This window comes from Zonotrichia albicollis, chromosome 9 (assembly GCF_047830755.1).
Source record: "Zonotrichia albicollis isolate bZonAlb1 chromosome 9, bZonAlb1.hap1, whole genome shotgun sequence".
Lineage (NCBI taxonomy): Eukaryota > Metazoa > Chordata > Aves > Passeriformes > Passerellidae > Zonotrichia > Zonotrichia albicollis.
Genome location: NC_133827.1, coordinates 34,048,637 through 34,071,041, shown reverse-complemented (window position 1 = coordinate 34,071,041; position 22,405 = coordinate 34,048,637). Strand labels below are relative to the sequence as shown.

General features: G+C 41.4%; 2 protein-coding genes across 2 annotated transcripts; both read right to left on the bottom strand.

Moving 5' to 3' along the window:
• Window positions 1-1,942: 1,942 nt before the first annotated feature.
• FETUB (fetuin B) lies at window positions 1,943-11,755 on the bottom strand. The gene is made up of 7 exons (XM_005484834.4): window positions 11,423-11,755; window positions 6,990-7,100; window positions 5,571-5,658; window positions 4,888-5,054; window positions 3,953-4,066; window positions 2,942-3,025; window positions 1,943-2,469 (listed from the first exon to the last, which is right to left on the bottom strand). The coding sequence occupies exons 1-7, from the start codon at window positions 11,642-11,644 to the stop codon at window positions 2,053-2,055; spliced, it is 1,203 nt and encodes a 400-aa protein (XP_005484891.2). The 5' UTR covers window positions 11,645-11,755; the 3' UTR covers window positions 1,943-2,052.
• Window positions 11,756-15,374: 3,619 nt separating this feature from the next.
• Window positions 15,375-22,008, bottom strand: AHSG (alpha 2-HS glycoprotein). Its single transcript, XM_005484835.2, has 7 exons — window positions 21,725-22,008; window positions 20,295-20,405; window positions 19,081-19,165; window positions 18,101-18,264; window positions 17,703-17,816; window positions 16,836-16,916; window positions 15,375-16,002 (listed from the first exon to the last, which is right to left on the bottom strand). Exons 1-7 carry the CDS (start codon window positions 21,926-21,928, stop codon window positions 15,727-15,729), a joined length of 1,035 nt encoding a protein of 344 aa, XP_005484892.1. The 5' UTR covers window positions 21,929-22,008; the 3' UTR covers window positions 15,375-15,726.
• Between the last annotated feature and the right edge of the window lie 397 nt (window positions 22,009-22,405).

The window sequence follows — 22,405 nt, the reverse complement described above, 5'->3', positions numbered from 1 at the left end:
ATTTTAGGATTTTTCAAGAGCCATCTGATTTTGAAAGTTTTTCTACTCTGAAATGAATGAAACCAAAATATATTGAAATTTCTCATAATGTAGAATTAAAGTGGAATTATTTTTGGCTCAGCTGATATCACACATCTGTTTTTAGCTTATTTTAATCTTTGAAGCAATTAAATTACTTCTTTATATCAAATTTATGTTTGTAAGAGTTTTGCAGACTGAAAATGCAAACACAGTTTCTGTGAATAAAATTCTAAACATTTCAGTATTATTTTGTCCCCACTCAAAATAAAATAATACTTTATATTTTATTTATAATAATAAAATAATACATTTTAATCAACTTGCATAATGCCAGGATACTTTAACAAAACCATAGTTCTTTGTTGGAAGGCTCTTTAAATGTAGAAATTATCCAGGATCTCTAGGGATGATACAGCTCATAAAAGCTTGAAACAATATTTTATTGATTTTGTTTTGAAGAAATGGTCTTACAGATCTGGTGGCAACTGGAAAAAGGCTTTATGGTCTCATACAAACCCCTTAAGTATTGCAAATATCAGTGTACTCCTGGCCACAGATGACATTTCTTTCCTATGTTCATTCTTTCTCTTCTTGTCTTCTCATTTATTTATGTTTGTTTTTGTCAGTACAATTACCATGTCTGACTTTAGTGAAATTGATTTTTCTTGGCTGCATGCTGTCGAGTGTCCCTGTGGCTTTTATTATAAAGCAGTTAATATGACCTATCTCAAGAAAGAATTAGGCTGCTTTTTTAAACCATTGTTTTTCCTGCACAGCAGCATCACTAGAGCATAACAATCTCAACAGCCTGGGTTTGATTCTTCACCAGCCAGAATTATGTGCAGAGGCTTTACATGTGGGTAGGCTCTTCCACATGCTTTAAGTGAGGTATGAAGCATTAAGAAAAAAAAAATCTTTCTTGAGGTTTTCTACGGGAAATACTAAATAGGTTAGGCTCTTCACATTATAATTGAGTTTACCCACAAAATAGCAAAACCTCACTAGCTTTTAACACTACCCATTGCTGCAGTGCTGTTCCCTGTCCATGCCCTGTTCTATGCTGTGACCCTCTAAGGCCCCGAGAGTGTGGCATCTCCAGGGGGGTTTGGTGCGGGGTGCCAGGCTCAGCGCGCCAGGGCTGTTCCTTGGTGGCCTTGGGGACAGGTGGCCTTGGGGACGGGCTCCTGGGCAGTGCTGGGGGAGGCCACGGCCCCACTTCCCTCAGGAGCTGCTTCAGGCCGAGGCTGCAGCGTTTGTGCCCTGCCCGAGCTGCAGCTCCTGCTGCATCACTGCCGTCCGTGCCTGTGCCTGGCCCCAGGTGCAGAGGCAGGGGCAGGTCCCAACCCACAGCCCCACGTCCCTCACGCTATCTGGTCACTGTGGACTTGCTGGGACAGTGCTGGGCTGTGCCTGACTCGCTGCCATGACCACTCCAGCCCTGACCATGCCTTGCTCACTCGCGTTCAGGGCTTGCCCTCAGGCCTGCCTCCTGCCCCTGGACTGACACCTGGCTGGTGCGACCTGGCAGTCAGGACTGCCCCTGACTGGCGACCTGGCTCTTTCAATAACCTGACTTCCATGCCTGGCTGTGCCCTGCTCGCCTCCCTCAGGCACCACAGGACAGGTCTCTGCCCCGCCAGCCTGATTGTCGCACTTGGCTCATCTCCCCATCCCCTGGGGAGCAGCCATCCCCCTCTGGGCCCTGACAGATTTTGCTACCAAGGATATTTTTTTTCTGATGTCTTTGGGCTGTCCCAGCCTTGCAAGTTCTTTTATCCTCCACAGTTACCTTTCCTTCATGCTCTGCTTGATGGGGAGAATTTGAGAATTAAAAGCCAAATACTGTAGCTGGAAAATGCCTCTGTTAAATTTCCTTTCCCGATCTGTTCTTGTGCTTTCATAAAACTGAGAATGCCAAAGGTGAACACTGTATCAAACTCTTTTTTTATTTGAAGGTGTTGCACAAATTGAAAACCATGTTGCCATTTTGCTGTTATTTTGTTACAGATAGTTGAGGTGCTTCGGTGCTGGCTAGACTGTGGCCGGCTTTCTGGTAATCAAAGGATGGAGAATGCCTTCTGGATGCTTTGCTTCTCCTGGACATGAATCTGATGGAGAAGGTTCTTCAGGAAAAGGGAGAAAAACTGGTCCAGTGACTGGTTTGGTCAAGTCTGGTTTGTTTACTTCAGTATTTTCTCCATCACATCTATGGGCAGATTCTACAGCCTTAGGAGGAATTGGCTTTCTGTCTTTATGTTCATTTTGACTTTCTTGTAGGCTATGGAAAGTGATGTCCTCATTTGAAGGGGGTAGAATTTTAACCCAGCCCACTGTTTTTTCCAGGTGTGGGGAAAAAGAATTGGCATCTGAAGGGGAAGCCTGTTGATCCTGTGTGGATTTTCCAGGTGTCTGATTAGCTTCCTGGTTTTCCTCTTCAGTGGCAGGTTCCTAAATAACAAGGATTAAGCATTATCTAAACTGAAGCAATTCCAAATTCCTTCAGATATGTAGGTTACCCTTCACACTAAGGATGCCTAGTCCTCCAAGACCAGCTACAGAACAGAAGCTCAAAGTATAAATGGATGTAACTACATCTTGTGCCAGTGGAGATGGCTGCATGAAACTTGGGTAACTACAGTAATATCCCCTTGCATCCCCTTTGTGATTTACAATTTCATTGTAGAGCATTCTAAACACATTTTGCAGGATTGTCTCTATACTCACTCTACTGCCTTTTTGTCCACCAAACAACAGCTGGTTTTATCACAAGAGAGATTTCTTCCTGATCTGGCCTTATCACTTTCTTGAAGCACATCTTTGTGAATAAGAAAACTTAAAAATGGCTAGGCTTTTAAAAGTTCAATACTTGTTTTGTAAAGGAGTATTACTCTTGCAATATTAAGATTAGATTAAGAAATACCTGCTGACTGTAGATTTCACAGGATGTTGTGACAAACTGTTCCACATGGCCTTTTACTACAGAGCCTTTGCAAAAACCGATTTTCTGTAAGAAGAAAATACAAGCATTTTTTCACATGGAGCCCTGATACAAAGCTCCTATCTTGTAAAATAAGTGATTATAAAAGGCTGAATAGTTATAGCTTCTAAGTGTATTTGTAGGGATAAACAGCTTGGGCAAATTTTTATTTTGGGATTGGCAACCTCACAAAGGCAGTGTTTTGATAAAGGCCTTGTGTTTGCAAAGGAGGGTTAGGTAACACAATAGCAAAACTAAGCTGACTACTTAAGGCCAAACTACAACAGCTTGCTTCAGTTCTCATGCAGCAGAATATCCCTATAAAGGCAAGTTGTGTGTAGAACATAATATAATTTTCCACACAGAATCAATTTCATGCCATACTAGTGAAAGAAACTGTGAAAAAAATGCTGTTTCTAGTAGTTGTCTATAGGTATATACATCTATAGGTATCATGGCTTGGATCTCACTTAAGATGTGACTTGAAATGTTACCTCTTGACAACATGCCTGTTTAGTCTTCCAGTTTATCTTACAATTTTTTCTTTAGTTCCTAAATGTTTTCCTTAGCTGACCTGATTGTAGTATGAGTATACTCTTCATGCATTGTTAGTGATTTATGGTCTATGTCTGCTTCTTTGGAAGAAATCCTTTAGACTCATTCAGTTTTGTGAGGTGATTGCTACTCCACATTTTTTAAATGGTATTTTTTTGTTTTCTTTGCTTATGGACTTCTGGTAAGAATTCAGAAGTTTTGCTGAAATGTTTCTCTATTCTAAAGCAGTCTGTAGACTTGAAAGACACTATAGAGTTATGATCCATAAAAAGACGACTGTGACTTTTGGTTCTTGTCTGCAAAGAGCCAAGGAGATAAATACTAAATATTTGCTGAGGAATCATAGTATCTGGAAAACTGGTGTTCATGGAAAACTGGTGTACAAGGAAAAGTACTTACAGCTACTTCTGGTGGAAGTGGCTCACACATTGAGATGTCAGCAACCTTGTCATCTTTGGAGCAAGATGTCTCCTGAATCAAAAACTCCACAAAATGTGCAGGACCAACGACCCACTGTAAATGAGAGGCCAGTGGCAATTAGAACTTGTGCATGTGTCAGGAAGAATAAAGAATTTCTACTGACCTTGAAATATATTAAAAACTCCTGCTATGGAAGGAGCAGGTGATACTTGGACATTACTGTTTGTTGTGTTACAGTGAATTTTTTGCCAGTACAGCTTTATTGCCTGGTCATTTTTTACTTCTTATAAATGCACAATCTTAATAACTCATGGATTGGCATAGTGGAAATGGTTTAGATTTTGTCAGAAATTAGCATCCACATAGAACTACATAGCCAGAGACCCTGTTCTGTGTCTTGTTGACAATTTCTGATTGTTTTAATGAACAGAATCATTTTACTATTTCTGAAATTGGGGTTAGAAAATGGAAGTGATTACATAGTATATTGTAGTAATATCTGACAGTTTAGACAAACAAGAAAAAACACTTTGCTATCTACACATACTGAATTTTAGAGAGACGAGGTAATACTGTGGTAAACAAAGAGGATTTTGCCAGGAGATCATGAGCTCTCTGTTAGTCTAAAATTAGTTCTAAACCATGCTTATATTCATTCAGTGAATTACAGATATGAATTGGAAGGTATGACTTTATTAAATACTTTCTGTTAGGGAATAGAAATGTGAATTCATGGTGGTGGAAGAAAGAGTTAACACTGAAGCTTTTCTGAACTTTGGAAGCAAGTCTATGTCTTGACTTCTGCATTTCTTTTTGCAAGAAAAGGAATCAGAGTCTTGGATCACAGAAATCAGGAGTATTCTGAATAGAAGGATTCTTAAGGGCTAAATCAAGTCAGATGAGCCTTGGCTTACCTGCATTGAAGCTCTTGTGACATTGAGGACAGAGAAGTAATGAGTTTGTTCACTCTCTGCATTGAACTTGGCAAGGCTTCGGGCAGCAGCCTCCAAGTATTCAGGCTTGGTTGGAGAACCATCAATGGGGCAGTCGGGACATATTGACCAAATATATTTGCCTGGAACTTTTTATTCAAACACAACAGTGTTGTTAGAGAAGACATAACCAGAAAAGCATGTTGACAGTGTAGGTCACTGTAAATGCATCTGTGCTCCCAACCTTGTCCACTTGTAAGGAGTAAGATATTTGTGGTTTGCACCCCTCAATAATTTTGAATCTTTATGTATTTACAGACCCATAAAAATGTTGCAGTGGAAGCAGACACCGAAGGAAAAATTCAACCTATTGACAGTGGGCTTGCTGTTTTTCCTTGCCTTTTCACAAACTGGGGTTTTTTTTCAGTTCAGAGGGTAAAAGCCCATATAGAGGCTCTGCTGAGTGTCCCAGAGGTTAAAACAGTTATTACTGAACCCTTTTGAGCTGCATTACCTCCCTGGCCTTATGATCACTGACTTGAGAAAATCAGGGCAGCTGAAGCTAATGGAGATACTGCAGTCATAATTACATTTAAAATTTAAAGTGATGCTATTTGGCAAAGAATTTTTCCAGTTCTCTTATAAAGAGTATGTTAAAGACATACCTGGTTGTAAAGTGCACTCATAAGTATTCAGATGAGTAATATTTCTTGCCTGATTTATATAGATAATTGCTTTGCATTGACCGTAAACCTAAAACAACATAAACATTTAGAAACAATTAATATTGCACTCTTTACTCATCATCTAGTAACTAGACAGGAGTAGTTCATTTTCTTCTTGCAATTATGGAATTCTTTTCAATACAAAAGTTTTGTTAATACTTAAATGACAATGAAGCACATTTCCAAGCATCTCATTTAAAAACAAAAGGCCAGCTCATCCCCTGGTGATTCTGATCTATAGAGATGCAGTGCTTAACTGCTGGGTGGCCTGCCCAGGGCCACTCTTCTGGCAGCTGAGAAGTGCCCAAGTGTCACAGAGTGCTCCTGAGTCCCTGTCCTGGGCTGGGTCTACGTCTGGAACTCAGAGAGTTTAAACCCAGAGATAATTCAGAGTGTCTGGATCCAGTCACCTGTCTTCCACCTTCCCCCTTTTCCCTATAATCATAGGGAGAGTGGTAGGAAGGACCATAAATCAGTTTTGTAGCACAGTACGGTCATCCTTGCACACAAAAAAAATCCTACTTTATGGCCAAAAAATATTATCTGAGGGCTTCTTAGATATTCCTGCATGTGCGCTCAAGGCCTCTGGACATGCATTTCTTGGCTTCACTGAAGGCATATAAACCATATAGTCTTTGTGCCCTTTTTCTGCTGAAAACACTGTAATGAGAAGTGAGGAGAATTCTTTTTATTTTTTCTAGTTTTTCATTGAAAAGTTAAAATTGATTTGCCTTAGAAGCAGTCCAGGAAAATTTAATCATAACTTTTTTTTATATATATATGAACCTTTTTTCTTGTCATTCTTCATTTTCTAAGAGTTTTTTCAGTTGTTCAGAGCAGTTTTGGTCACCTGTAGCAACAGTGTTGGACCACTTTCTGTCTTTTCAGCTTATCTTGCTGAGCTTTCCCTTTTCTCCTATTTCAGTGCAATTTTTGCAAAGTTGTCAGAATAAAAGTGGAATTAAACCGAACCAAAAATCACATGTTATATAAAAGTGTGTTTCTTTTATTCCCTCCTTGACAAGCTGTCTTTAAAATAAACTCTTATACTGTTGCTATAAAAAGTAAACCATTATTCTAAATATTGTCCTAGCACGGCTATTTAGTTTGGTCTCTTTATTAGCTCTGGTCAAAAACTTTCTTTTAATTTTCACTTTTTCAAATAAATCTTACCAGTCTATAAACTGACTAGAAGGTACAGAGTAAAATTGTGGATATTATAAAATGGGCTTTGATTTTTTTTTTCTAAGCTTTTTTTTTGTTGCCCACTAAAAATCCAAGTGTAGGGGTTTTGCAGTCATCAGTAGTACCTGAGTAACTCATCATATGTGAGATTAAATAGAAAAATAAAATCCTTACGGTTGAATGAGCAGATCTGAGATTACAGTTCTTCCACAACTTTTTGCTGAGTACGTGGCACTCAGTATCTACTACATCCAAGATGAGATAGAAGACAGAACCAGTGATCTCCTGAAAACAAGAAACAAAAGGGTCACATTCCAGTTTTGTATCAAAGTAGGGACTCATAAAAAGGAGAGATGAAAAAATGGAAAACACACAGATGGAATGCAGAGATATCCTGAGAACTGAACACTCTCTGTGACAAAAGTGGCAAATCAGGTGAAATTCAGGTCCTGTTAGAACAGGCTTAGTCATGCATCTAGCCAGCTGTACATAAAGAACAATCCTTTGGTCAGTTTTATTCTTCTGTTTCTGGTACCAACCAGAACCCAAGAATAAAGACTAAACATGTTGATGTTTTCACTGTCAACTGCATTTTATTATCAGATTTGAAATGTTGGTATTTTGCCTTAAATAAGAATGAGATTGTAAATACCACAACTAATAAAAAACTGCTAACATGGAACATTCCCAGCAGGCATTAGAAAGAGAAATATCTTATTTCTTAGGGCAGTGTCTTCTTCAAGTGTGGATGCTCTCACCTGCTGTAAAGAGGCAGAGGCTGTGTTGATAGAGAAGCTTAGATATTATCTCAGCTATCAGGGAGTTCTGTGAGAGACCTTGCAGGGTCACAGGGATGTCTCAGACTCACTTAAAGCTTCAGTCCAGTGCTTGAGTTCTGACCTGGGCTTAAGTCCAGAAACCTTTATTCAGTTCACTGCAGCACAAAGCAATTCAGGCTCATCTTTCCAGGCAGGAAGTACAAGGAAGGACTAAAAATACAGTTCCATATATCTAGTGCTTACATCATGTAGTGCAGAAGGATGAGCTGCTGCATGGTGCAGCTCCTCATTCTGCCTCCACACTAGACGTGGGTAAGCACCTTTCTAGCGTATTTATCAAGGATACAGCTTAGTTGGATCATGTTTTATTTATATCCTTAGTGGAAAGCTGGAAAGAGGGCAGCTGTCATTTATACAATCTAAAGAACTTAGATGTGAGCGTTAGCTGCGTGTTTAGACTGAGATAATGTCTCTGCTGAAGGGGGAGAAAAACCAAACTGAGTGACAGCAGTGTTCATTCATCCCTGCTTGATGTCACTGGCTTGTGGAGAAAACACTAAATGGGCTGACAGCCTTGTGGAAGTCTGGGGCTGATATCTGTGTCATTTTGGCTTTAGTTTTGGCCTCTGTTGAACAGTGACTAAATACCAGTCCAGAGGGCCTATGAAGCTGGAGCACTGCTGACTTTTTTGTCTTCATAGTGCTTAGAAAACCACAAAGTGGTGTCTGCTCTGGAGTTCTGAGCAGACTGAGAGATGCAAACTACTCTGATCACATCTATAGAGATCTGAGGGATGGTAATTGTATGTGAAATCTACATGGATACTAGTAATACTAAACTCTTTAAATATGAAAGGGCAAAATGAAAATAAATAAAAAGAATTATGAAATTGCTTTGTCAACATTGTCTCTTAGTTCTATTCTTATATATGCAGCTTCTCATGCTTTCTACTATTTTTTGTATTTTCACATTATCCTTTTTTTTTACCCTAAGTGTTCTATGAAGTGATCTGGTAATGCCTTGCACTGAGATCTCAGAACTTGCTTACACTAATCCTGAGGTTTAGTTATAAGTTTCATTTTGAAGGCTGTGGAAAGATCAAAAGACAAAGAGTGACACTGAGGTGCAGCAGTGCTGTTTGTGCAGTGGCACAGCAATATCCCCACACCTGGCTGCAGAGATCCTTCTGTGGAAGGGACTAATCATAATTTTCTGTCTATGTATAAGATATCTAAATACCATGATGATAATTCTCTTTAATATGAAGCTAATACAGCTTAAATCAGTAAACACCCAGTAAGATCAGTCAAAGAGTGATGAAAATGTGTTTTGGAGTAGAGCAGCATTTGGTACAAGTTTGTAATTTTACATTTGACTTCTATAAGAAAAAAGCCATCACTAAGACTATCCACATTAAGAGGAAATAGCCAAGAAAAATGTGCATCTTTAAGGAGTCTTATATTTGGAATTGGTGACTTGAGCTTTCAAACTGGTTGTTAAGGTATTCTGGAGGCAAAAGGACACAAATACCTCATTAAAGAAATCTTCTTATAATCAAATGTGTTTGGTGTTAGATGGGTTTCCTCAGCTGAATCATGAATATTGATTATAAAGACTGGTGATCTTAGAAATACTAAATGCATCCAGTGCAGACCAAACCCTTGCCTATAGGTCTCTTGTATAATAGCAGCTCTAATAAGCAGATAGGTTTATTACAAAATCTACATGTCTTTTGGTCTACCTGCTTCTGTATGTATCATTCACCCCCAGGGAAAGGATAATTTGGGGCTTATTCAGAGCTCAGCAGATCACTGAAAATTTTAATCATCCTTATTTTAATTTTCATTACAAGACTGTTATGCAAGGGCCTTTTGATATCTGCTTAGTATTGAATAAAAAGTTGTATCTCTTTCCATTGCCAAAAGGATCCCTTCCTCAGCACTGCTGGTGCCAGGCTGCAATGTGTGCTGGGCAGCCAGGGAGCCAGAGGAGATGTGGCAGCAGGGTGACCTGGTGCAAGGGAAAGAAATAAAATATTTGGGCATGTTTTGTAATTTTGGTTAAGTGCCCGTCAGTGAAGCTAATCATGAGTATCTTGTATGAAAGCAAGCTCTGTCCTACTTGCATATAAGTTAATAGCAGATGGCTCATTACTTTCAATTAGAGCAAAGCTGAACCACAGGTTGCTTAAGGGCAGATTTGAATTTGAAGTAACTTTGAAAATTTTTTTATCCTCAGTACTACTTAAGAAAGTGAGAGGAAGGACCACTGACTGGTGCACAGGGAAAAAAACTTCTTAATTTTTTTGAGAGGAGTGGGAGGTGGCATAAGGCTGTTACTGTCCATGAACCCTTTGACATTGCTCACTGCTCCTTATGTACTCAGTCCCAGCAGCAGCAACCATGGGACAAAGGGCTTAGAATGTCTAGTTTGTTATTGCAATGACTTGAAACACCTTATTTACAGGATACAATTATAGATGAAAAAAAAAAAAAAAAGAAATCATAAAAGTAAATAAGTAAATTAAACCCTCAGATAAACAAAGTATGCTTGCTCTAAAGCAATGAGTTGTCTTTAGGAAATTGAGTGACAGACAAATCACAACCAATGACCAAAATTCTCCAGTGTTGAGATATCTTTGGCACAGATGAAGGGAGAAGTAGGGAGATAACTGAGGTGTTTTACAGCATGTCTGCACCTACCATGCTGCACTCTAGGGTGCTCATAGAGGGCTCTAATTACTGTCAATAGGAAATAGCCCCAGGAGGAGACCTGAGTACCAAACTCCATGAAATAGCCCCAGGAAGGGGTCTGAGCAGCTAACTCCCTCCTGCTGATGTGGATTCTGGGCCAGCTCACCTGCATCATGTGGAAAGATTCTGAAGAGATCTGTTCCAGTTGCTCAGTGGGCACATTCTGTCACCTGAGCAAGGCAATATAGAGCACACAGTGCAAACCACAGCAGAGCATCTTTAGCTGTGAGATCTCAGGTTGCTGGAGTCCACAGTGTGTCTGCAGGAGCCCTGTCCTTGTAAGAGCAGCAGGAAGAAGTGTCATATCCTTGCCAGCACAGATCTCTAAGCATCTGGCAACGAGCCTAATTTTCTTTAGTGTTCTGAGCTCAGCCTTTCAGGTAAGGTAGGCTTATGGGAAGTGAGCAGCATTGCAGGGAATGCTAGCAGCATGCTTCCATAGTGCCTAATCTGCTGCAGGCCCTTGTGAATTCATTTCAGGCTGTCCCTGGTTAGTGCCAATAGATTCAGTTATTGTAGCACAAAATTGTCATAAATTAAGCACACACAGAGAAATACGATACTTGAGGAAATGTGAGTGGTATTCTGTAGGTATTTTCAGTGTATTTTTGCCCTTGAACTGGTTTCAGGTTCCTTCTGGAGAATGAGTAATCTTTTAGAGGTCTGTAAAGGAATTCCTTGGTCCCAAGCAGGATGTGTTTACACCTGTTAGTGCTCATATCTTTTGTGCAAAACACACTATGACTTACTTGCCTTTGCACTCCAACTGCTCAAGGCAGCGGGAGGAAGGTGTAAAATGAAATTAAATCAGAGTAGTGGTGTTTCATATCAAATTTGAACTGATGCCTGGAGCTATTCCAAGGGCCTGCAGCAGAGAGTCATGACTGAGATTTGCTCTCTAATTGCCCACAGTGTGATGAAATCGTTTCTAGTCTGTGCATAAAGTTGACATGGCCTCTGGAGTCCTGTGAATAGAGCTTTGCATTAGCCTTTGGAAATATTTCCTCATTCAGATAGATATTTCTGAGAAATAGACACGGGGAGGAGCACATACTGAGCAAGAGGGTGACTTACCTGGGGCTGCTCTCGGGCGCTGACGATCCTGTAGAGGCTGAGCACGTAGCCCTCCTCTCGGTCAGCGTTGATGTGGCGCAGAGCCAGGTCTGCAGCCGCCTCCACTGTGGCGTCATCGCAGCGAGGGCACAGCAGGGCAGCCCCTGCCCCTGGGGCTGGGGGGGCAGCAGTGCAGGAGCAAAGCACCTGCATGCCAAAGAGCACCCAGGCAAGCCAAGCCATTCTGCTTAGAGAGCCAGTGCTGCAGATCAGGGTGTTGAGTCAGGATGGAGGGGCTGAGACCTGAGTGAGATAACAGACCTTTATGTTGGAGCTGTGTCTCTTTATAAACTTGTGCCCCCTTTTTATTACATACTGACCATCACCTTTAAACCTACAGCTGCAACAGTAAACACTAAGTCAATGATTACAAGGTTTTACAGAAGTGTTTTTGCTCCCTCTGAGACCAGACAGCACTTTTTCCCCCTGGCTTTCCATCTCTAATTTGGACTTCACTGGGAAGTTCACGCAATTTTGACCTCATGGCAAGGGATAAGAATACACATACAAAGCTGCTTCCTTAAGAAACCAGATTTGCTTGAATAAATCTATGTGCAGAACAGGTCTGGCTCCAGTTCTGTTCTGTCAGTGATCCAGTTCTTCTGCCAAATAAAACAAAGACAAAGGTCTCAGTAATGTGAACAGAAAATGGTAAATGCCACAAGGTTGACTGATTTTGCAATTTCTATTTGTTAAATGACAGTTTTAAGCAAATATATTGACTCTAATATATGCAGTCAGTTTGGTTGTGATAGGAAGCTCAGTTTGGATTCATTCTGTGAGCATTTCCACTCATCTGGATACCTACAGTTGAATGCTACTCCTTAGCCCTGGAGGCATTGACACCCCTCAAGGGTCATGGCAAATTCTTCCCAGAGAAACTTTAGTTTGAAATGACAGCAGTGTGCCTTGTGAATAACCTGTCAGGAACTCCATGCTGGAGACAAGGGGGAATAACTTTACAAGTAGCTTCTATCTTGAAGATCTGGAGAAGTGACAGGGACCATTACTTGGGGAGGATCCTGGTGAATGTCACTGGTTTCCTACTAAGGGGCAACTCTGCAGCATTTCACCTTGAAGGATACCAGAAGCTGGGTTACCATGTCCCTGGCTCTTATTTTTTGTCATGGGACTCTGTGATTGCAGCTTTCTGCTGGACGACGTCCAGTACCTTTAGTTTTGAAAGTTCTGTTGAATGAGGAAGAAAAAGTGCAAGTGAAGAGCATAATTGCCTCTTCAATGCTACTGTGATGTTTGGAGTAAAGATTTCTATATTGTCATTTTTTTACTGGCTGTGTAAAGAATCTGAGCCCAGAAATGTTTAAATCATCTGGAGACAGCAGAATGTGTCCCAGGGAATGTGCATAGAAAGCTGGGATTATAGATACAGACAGAAGAGCTGCAGCAGCACTGGAGCTGAAACTCCTCTGAGAAGACTTTGCTTGGTGACAGAGGTGCAAAACCCCTCTAGCAGGGCAGAAGGGGCACATGGCTGCTGGAGTGAGCCTCTCTCGTGTTGGGTGAGGGGTAATGCACAGACTGTGTCCCCGAGGGAGGGGATACAAGGGCTCAATGTTGGGAAACACTGCTGTAGCCATAGTACAGGAACCGCAGCAGCAGCAATGCAGACTCACTCCCATTGTTCCTTGTGCCTGGGGCTGCTTCCCCTGCGGCTAAGGGATAATAACTCATTTTCTTTATCCTTACAGTGCATGGCATTTCTATGGAGATGGGTGCCAGTTAGTGCTGGCTGTGTCGGTGCTTCTTATAATAGGGGATTGTTATATCCCTGACTCTGCTCTTTGTACTCTTCCTCTGCCTGGAAAGGAAAAATTTCTCTGTTGAAGTAGCTGACCTCAAAACATGGACACAGCTGGGAAATCCAAGCATGTTCAGCCAAAGCAGCACATGAAGTACATGAGCTTTTGCAAAACAGGGTCTGAAAAAGCTGAAAAACATTGTCAGCCAGTGATGCAGACCAGGCAAAACTCTTCATGCTGCATTTCAAGGGAGGAGGCATTTGTATTTCATCTACCACCATTTCATATGTCTCATTGCCCAGAGAATAGTAACTCTGTTACTAAGGCCTAGGTGCATAAACATGGGGCTATACTGGTGGGAGAAAAAGTGATTGCTTCAAAGCAGTCATGGAAAACAGATCTGTAAGGGGGCACAATGTTTCCTTAAGAGGACAAGTGCTAAGGAGAAAGAAGAAGGACGGCTACCAAAGTGGAATGCACACAGAAAATTTTTTTCTTCCTGCTTTAGAAAAAAAGGGATTAGTTTCACCAGCTATAGGAGAACATCTGTGAAGTATGGAGCCTGCAGATGTTTCTGGTATATATCTTTGCTTTATGTGGTTTGAAAAGGCAACAAGAAAATGCAGCATTTCTGGATTTCAGGGATCCCCATAGGTAGGGATCCCTTCTATAAACATTGTTTCTACAATCAGAAAATTTTCTACGCCTGGAAAACACTCTCTCTTCTATTAAATAGTTCCTATTTCATTATATAGAAGACAATATTTATAGTTTAGTAATGATGATTCCTAGTTTTGAAAAGTCTCATGTATCTGGTGTCACAGGGATCCAAAACTCAATAGTTGCAGTTTCATTAAATCCTGTGCTGTGTCTCATGCAGTGAGACGGGAAGACCTCATATCTTACTGCATTAAGAGATTTCTACAGCTTAATACTAACACTTTTTGAAGGAAAGGCTGCATGCAGGTTATACTGGAGCCACTGCTTTACAGAGGAGCAAAAACTCCCTGAGCCACTGAGTGGCTATGCCTGGTGCAATTGCCCACAACACACTTCCTGTAAAACTCAGCGTTTGCTGGAATGTGAGAGCAGCTACCTTCACAGGAGAGCTTGCCCTCAGTGTGCTGCCATCACATCAGGCTGTGGTTTATAGAGTCTGATAGAGAAAGATTTTCCTTTCTCCACACACCCAGCTGAAGCACTGGTGCATGTGCCAATGACTTTTCCTTTCCCCATTGGCACAACAGAGCAGAACCTCTCTATACTGTGAGCTGTTGCACTATCACCAAGAGCAAGTGTTAGTTGTGTTGCTTACTGAGTACTGGATGGTTGTAGCTAGGAGAACAGGACAGGTTATTTGAAAGAGTTCAGAAATGACATGTGTTCTGCAATTTTTTGCTGCCTGCATGATAATTATCTTGTAGCAAGTGCTGTTCCTGGTTAAACATTCATGACTGTCTTTGAGACTGCTCCCCAGGGCCTGCAGAATTCCAATCTGGCTGGCAGTAAAGATCCTTCTGGCCCCAGCCCCTTATTAATTCTCTACCTAGAATAGATTCTGCCTCTAACATGTGCCAGAAATTCAAGGAAGATTTGACTGCTCGGACAATGGTAAATTGCCATCACTGTCAGGGTCCTGTTATATGAGATACATGCCAGTCATATATTTTTTATTTCCTTGAACTGGCATTTCCTCATATGCACACAGATTGTGCAGGACCCCACGACTGCACTGCACCTGTGTGTCTGCTGGCAGGCAGACAATGCACATGCATTTGGCTGCAAGGATTGATGCTTTCAGCCTGCCAGCAATGACTGTGTCCTGACTCTCTGTTCTTTTCATAGACATGGATGCTCTTGTGCCATGTCCAAAAGTTTTGAGGTACTTCTGGTGGATATCAAAAGCAGGTACATGGTAGGAAACATTAGAGGTGGAAGGGAAAAGTACTTTTTTTCCTGCCACTTCTTTAGTGCTATTGGTGTGTGATCAAAAGGGAGGACTGACCTGATTTTCCGCAGTGCTCAGCACCCACACATCCCAGTGAAGCTGATGAGAAGTGCAGGAGCTTAGTGTTTTTGAAATCAAGCCCAGAATATGACTCATAATGCTGTGAAGGAGATACTTGACAACTAAATGAAAATATATACAGATAGAAGGTAGCAAAGCTTTGAACATTTTATTGTGAACTAACCTTTCACGTGGTGTTTCTATCACAAAGCTACAACTGTTGTATAGCTCTTACAACAGTTTCACTGAAACAATGTTTTCTGTATTTTAACTAGAGAATCCCTGTATGTAAAGTAAACTACTGCTATAAATTGTAACAATCTATATTTTGGAGCAGGCCTTTGCAAGACCCTGACCATGGCTCTCCCCTCTGGAGGGTAAAACTCATTCAGGCTGAGAGGCAAGTGTTCTCAGCTATTTGTAGTCGATGTTGTGGTCTGCATGTTGCTGCTGCACTGATCCCTCAGTTTGGCTGCATTACATGTCTGAAACACGGCCTAGATATCGAAATAGCGAATCCTGCCAGGGCAGGGAGGAGGAGGAGGCACAAAGCCAACAGGACGAGGGACTTTGTCATGCTGAGCAGCCTCTGCAACTGCTCTCTTTGCTACTGGTTTTGCTGGGAGCATGGAACGGAACATTTCTGAAGAGCTGGATTCAGATGCAACAGGGTTATTGTGGAAAAGCCCAAGATTGTGGTTTGTGACACCCACAGCACTGGGTGCCAGTCCTGCTGATGTGTCTTGACCTGGATGAGCATAGGTAACTCCAGGCTGGAAAAGAAAAACAGCTCATGTTGGTTTTCAGGGTTTTGGGGTTTGTGATGTACAGGTAATTGATACCTTACTAGTTACCCTGCTCCTAAAAGCTGCAGGCCTGCAACCCAAGTTCAAATGTTCCTGACTATCAGGAAGTCTGATTTGCATTGGAACACATGCACAGGAACCCAGGAACACATTTTTTATAGCCAATGATTCATCAGGACCAAATTCTGTGCTATATGATCTTTCAGGGCCACCTGCACAGCTGGTGAAATATTCAAGACCAGCTGTCTCATTTTCTCTTTCATATACCTCTTAGATGGCTAATTACTGTTGAGCTACCAAGAGCTGTTGTCCATAGGAAGTATCCAACCACCACCTAGCCCTCCTGAGACCAAATGTGAGCTAAAATACCTGGAGAATACTCATGTCAAGTGATCGTTTCCCTCCCCTTGCTACAGCAGTGCAGGACAAGGTCCCTGATTTCAGCCATGTCTAAGGACTAAAAGCCTCCAGACCCACAATGCAGATTTCTGTTTCACATTTATCTGCCCCATCCTTTAGCAGAGTTTGGTTCCCTTTGCCCTGACAGACATGTGAATCTCCCAGATGGTCAAGAGGGCAAATTGTGTCAGGCATGGATGGCAGACATGACTTAATTCCCAGCACAGAAATCCATAGGATAATCAGGAGCTACCTTACCTTGGCTTTTAGGATACAAAGTTAAGTTATCACAGGTGGCTAATGCAGTCTATAGTGAAACAAGTAAACTCAAGATGATGCCCTGTAGCAGTACCAGTAGGCTAGAATACCCAGGAAAGCAAGGGAGTATCTGGAGCTGGTACCTGATGTCCATACAACTGGCAGTCCACCTGAAGGTCTTGTGTGGGAGCTTTTACCATCACTGCTGTGCAGAAACCAAAATTCTGGAAAAACAGGACACAGTCAAGAGAAAATAGTTAGAAAATAGAGGGAGGCTGCATCAGAACTTTTTAATTTCAGCACATTTAGAAATGGCTACTTGTTCTCATGTTCTATCTGAGCAGTAAAGTGCTTGCATTTTAGCCCGCTGGGCTTAAAAACAAAAGCTCTTTAAATGCATAAGCAGCAAATAAGGGAAACTCCTGTGTTCTTCTATAGTAAGATCTTTTATATGTCTGGATATGAGGGAGGGAAAGAATATATAAGAATTTAGGTAAAGAGCTCCCACCCCCTAAAACTGCTTAAGACTCAGTTTCATCAGAAACAGAAGAATTTTAACATGGTAAAGGACACAGTATAATTCTCAAGAGTGTATATATGAGAACTGAGTGCACTGGAATTGTAGGAGGGGGAAATAGTCTGCTTTTTTTTTTTTTTTTTTTTTGACTGTGAACTGTCCAGTACAAAGAGCCTGATTTTCTCAGGTCTCATTTTAAGAATAAACAATAATATATAGTCTATTCATTGAAAATATTCTGTCTCTGATCCTCGAGCCTTTTTCAAATGTATTCAAATCCATGAGAATTCAGTCCAGATACCTCAGAGAAAAGAGATAGGTGTGATATAGCTTTAAGAATTATATATTGGAAAACATATCAGGATGGTACACATCTCTTGCACTTTGATCCCCACAGGGGTCTATTCCTGCTCCAGTGCAAGCACATCCCAGCATGATGCTGCTTTTCCGCCTCAGAGCTGGGGAGCTGGGGCTGATGTGCTGCCATACTCACAGACTGATCCTCAGGCAGCAGCTGACAAGCCCCCACGTTGGCTTTAGCTTCTTGTGCAGAGCAGTTCGTGGCACCCACAGCAAACTCGGTAAAAACAACTTGCCCTGGGTGATACTGATAAAACAGGAAAAATGTTTCACTGACTTTGCACTCAGAAACTGCAGAGCTGCTGAGAAAAGATAAAAGGCAAATGCTGTGGCTTCATCTCCCACTAGAGTGAAAGGGAATCCTGTGGCTAAAATGACACATAATAGTTAGGAAATTAAAAGCAAATCAGGAGGGCATATTAGAGCAAGTAAATTGTGTCTGTTTGCAAACATAACTAGGTAGCAGTGCACAATTACTGCAGATGAAATATTATGTTTACATTAAAGGCTAGATATAGCTGTAGAAATCACCTGTATTTTGGCTCTTCCAATCTCGAGGAGTCTGAGGTAAGAATCAGTGGTTTTGCTGTTGTAGTCATTGAGTGCAGCTGACACAGTTTCTAACACCTCTGTGTCGTTCATTCTTGCCAGCAGTGGACAGTCAGGGCAGACTTTGAGAATGTCTTCACTGGAGTCTGCAGGAGGAATAGATCATGTTTTGATCAGATTGCAAATTGTTTAGAAAGGCATTATAGGCCTATTCAGTAACACAAAGCACTGTTTAAAAGCCTGTCCCAAATTAAAGTGGCAGGAATTTTTCCAGTGCAGGCTATAGATGGCAGTGTGTCACACGACTTGGCCATTCAAATCTTTCTGTGGACTTCAGTAGCACATTTTATATGTTCTTACTCAGTTTTTAGAAAATTTTCTTTCTGGAAACCTGTGACAGCAGTGAAAAGGTGCTTCAGCTCACACAAGGAATGGTAGAAAGATGAAGATATTTTACCTCATTGGAGTTGCATTTGTTATTTCAGTCATCAGTTTAGACAGTAGTACTGAAGACATCTTGTACAGAGCAAAGAGATCTCACACTGAGCAGGCAGAATAGACATTCTGCTTTCCCATGGCAGTATTGAAAATGCTGGATTTAGTAAAGAAGCTGCATCTGCCAATGGCACTCTGATGACCAACAAGTGCAAGTAAACTCAGACCAACAAGGAATCAAATTCTTAAGGTTAAACTGCTGACTGAAAAGACTCAAATCTGGGACTTGCTCCCCAGTTAGTCTTGTAGTATCTTAGTTGTCACAGTAAAGAGGAGCAAAGAGAAACAGTGGGTTTGTAAGGGAATGAAACCAGAAAAGAGGGCTGGATTTAGAAAACCCATTAACTGTTGTCCTTTATGCCATATTTATACCCAGGAGTTTAGAATCAAAAAAGCCACTGAACTGTAACCACTGCTATAAAAATACTCCAGCCTCTAGATTCAAATCTACAGAACAAAGCCTTTACCTGCATGTGAGTGGCATTTGCTAGCAAGTACAGATAATACCCCATCCACCTTCTGCAGTTTAACATCACAGTCACCCTCAACTGCCTAGAGAGAGACAAAAATCAAAGGGTTACATTGTTGGATTTTCTGATAAAGACCCACTAAATTCAAAAGAACAGATCCAGGCTGACCATTCCTGGCAACATTGGTCTGATGGCAAAAGCACTGCTAGGCATGTCCTGATGTCTGTGATTTTGTAAAAGGCAGATCAGAGCTACAGAATCTGGATCCAAATCTGGATCTCAAAAGTATCAAAAATACCAGGGTAGCAAGATTGTGGACATTAAGTACAGGTTTGTCTCTCATATAGAGCAGAGAATATGAATACTTATGAATTAAGACCTTCCGCAGAGCTCTTTGATAACGTTCTCACTAATCTCAGCTGGTCAGTGGCCATGGTAACAGCAGAGTGTGAGCAACATGATCCAGCAGGGAGGAGATGTCAAAGGCAAAGCTGGAGTCACTGGGAAGAGGGAACAGTTAGAGTTACCTCCCCCCCGATGGAAAATAGAATCTGAGCCCTGATGAATACAGGGGTAGATCATGATTCATATTTAGTGAGCTCTGTGAATTGGGCCCCATTCTAGAAACAGCAGGCTCAGACAACATTTCCACTGCTTTGGTCAGGAAAGCGTCTCACAGCTGGATCACACTTGCATAAGAACAAAAGATCTGAGGCCAGTAAATTCCAGCTGAGCAGTACTTCAAAGGCAGAGCCCTAGCTGAAGGGAATAGCTCATCTGCAGTTGGAACTAGGAAGAGGAGCCTTGGTGGAACTGCAGCAGGTAACAACCCACATGTAGCCAAGGGAAAGGTATTTTTGCAGACACTGACAGCCTGCCCTGTCTGTGGTGTGCAATGAGGCAATGGCATCTGGGCTGACTGAATCTGGAGCCCCTGTAGAAGGCCCCAAGGCGTTCATGGACTGTGTGTGGGATGTTATGTTGGCAGAGATCTGTCCTCTCCAGATAACAGGACATGAAAGAAATCCAGGAGTGAAGTCCTTCATGACATGAGGGCAGTGAAGTCAGCAAGGATGTTACAAGTGGTTGGGTGGTTAAAGGCTGTTACAAGGATATGACATTAGCTTGGGAATCTGGTGATAGCCTGGCCTTTGGCATCAACATATTGAACATGCACCTTTGGACCCAGCTGGTAATGTTCAGATACTCACATGTTCTGCAAAGCTCCTCACTGTGCAATTTGCAAGAGGTGTAGGGCTGAGAACAGGGCACGTGGTCTCCAGTAAGTCAAGTTCAAGAAATATGATGTCATTATTTGGCCCCTGAAAGGAAAAAAAAAAAACAACCATTGGAATAGATGTAATTTCTTCACAAAACATCACCAGATTTCTTCCCTGGGGCTGCACTTCCTCTGTTGCTGCCTATCATGGGTAGCTCCAGGTATATAGCAGAGTAAATGAAAAGGTCTTTACTTTAAACTTTATAAAAGAACAGGACTCCAAATCTGGAGTAAGTCAAGATAATCACACTGAGTTTATTCCAGCTAATAAGGAACAGGCTCATAAATTTGGCAAAGTCAAGCTTGTATGAAGTGAGTCAGTTCTCTTAAGTTAACTTAATTTTATTTTGTTGGGTAGTTAAAAAAAAAAAATCAACAACTTTCTGATGAAAAAAAACTTCATGTTTCTATAACCAGATACCAAACAAACCCCAGTGAATATTGACCTGTCTTGTTTAGTGCATTGGAATTACATTGAATTGTTCCAGTTCATTTGTATCTGTAACACAGGACACAGTTCCTTGGGTTCTCTAGGTCCAAGATTGATTCTGATGGAATCATGAGTGATTCTATTTAAACCAATTAAGTCATTTTAGTGTAAAAGCATTAATATGAGCAAAGCAGTGTCATCAGTGTTTTTGTATGGGTAACTCTGGACACTTCTAATCTCATGTATGGCTGTTGTAGTCTTTTCTAAACCTATCTTTTGGCATCTTCTCTTTCATAACAAGTAGAAAACATCTATGGAGTTTCACTCATGTCATTGTCTGACTATTTCCCATGTTTTAAGAGAATCAAAGTTTCTGAATTGGCACATACATTGTATTTGTGACCTTTTCTATGGCCTTTCTAGATGCCTTCATTGATAGCAATAGATCTGCGGGAGAATAAGCCACGGCAATTTCCATTTAGACTCCTTGGCAGCTCAATGGAACATTAGGTAAAATTAATGCCTACTACAACATCACAAATAGCATGGAGTTTTGATAGGTATGTGTTTAGCCAATAAGTAATTACCTGCATCTCAAAGATTATCCTCAGTTTTTCTCCAGATTAGCTACTGGGCTTACAAATCAGCACCTGGGATGATCTGCCCTAGCAAACGCGCTGCGTTTGTAACCCGAGCTCTTTCCAGCACTGTACAAAAACATCTGAACATTTCTCCCTCCCCCTCTGTTCTGCTCTTTGAGAGATACATTCCACTGACCTGGATTCTCCACTGCTACCAGGTGTCCTTGCCCCACTTAAATCAACAGAGCCATGCTGATTTCCCCATGTGAGGATACAGCCCTTGCAGGCCCTTGGTGATTTCCAAGCATCCCCATGCGAGCAGCGTGTTCTGCCCGCAAGCTCCTCACTTACCTGGGGTACCACACGGATATCCTCAATTCTGTTCAAGGCAAACTTGTATCCATGATGACTGTGGCCATTAATATAATTCACAGCAACTTCAGCTGCTGCTTCAGATTCTGGGTCATCACAGCCCAAGGGAGCAGGGGGAGCTGCTGGTACAGCTTTGTGAATTGGAAGCTGAACAAGCAGTATTAAAGCTACTAGTGCCTTCATGGCACCTGAGGAAAGCCGATCCCTTTCAGAAATAGAGATCTAAGAATACAGCTCAGATGGTAGCTAGGTAGCGAGAGCTGGGGCCTCATTTATATAGTACATACCTCAGATTTACATGAGCACACGCCTGATATTTGTCCCAGTTCCAAGAAGCATTGCAAACAACAAAAGAGAAAAGTAAATGTTAGGACATCAAGCTGACTGATTAATTTTGGCCAAAGTAAATTTTATCAGGTAGGATATTGCGAAGTCTGCTAAAGCAGCTTAAGAAGAAAGCGTCAGCAAAAATGTAACACAATTTTTAGACACTTCTACCAACCAAATACTGTCCATGTAAGAGGAATGGGTTCACTTCTGTTAAATGTGTAGAGATGCTAGTGCTAATTAAGCTTTCTTGTAAACAGGACATTCTGTTGGGGCCCAAATCTCACCAGACACCAATCTAAATTGTGAGATCAGTAGCATGATAATTTAGAA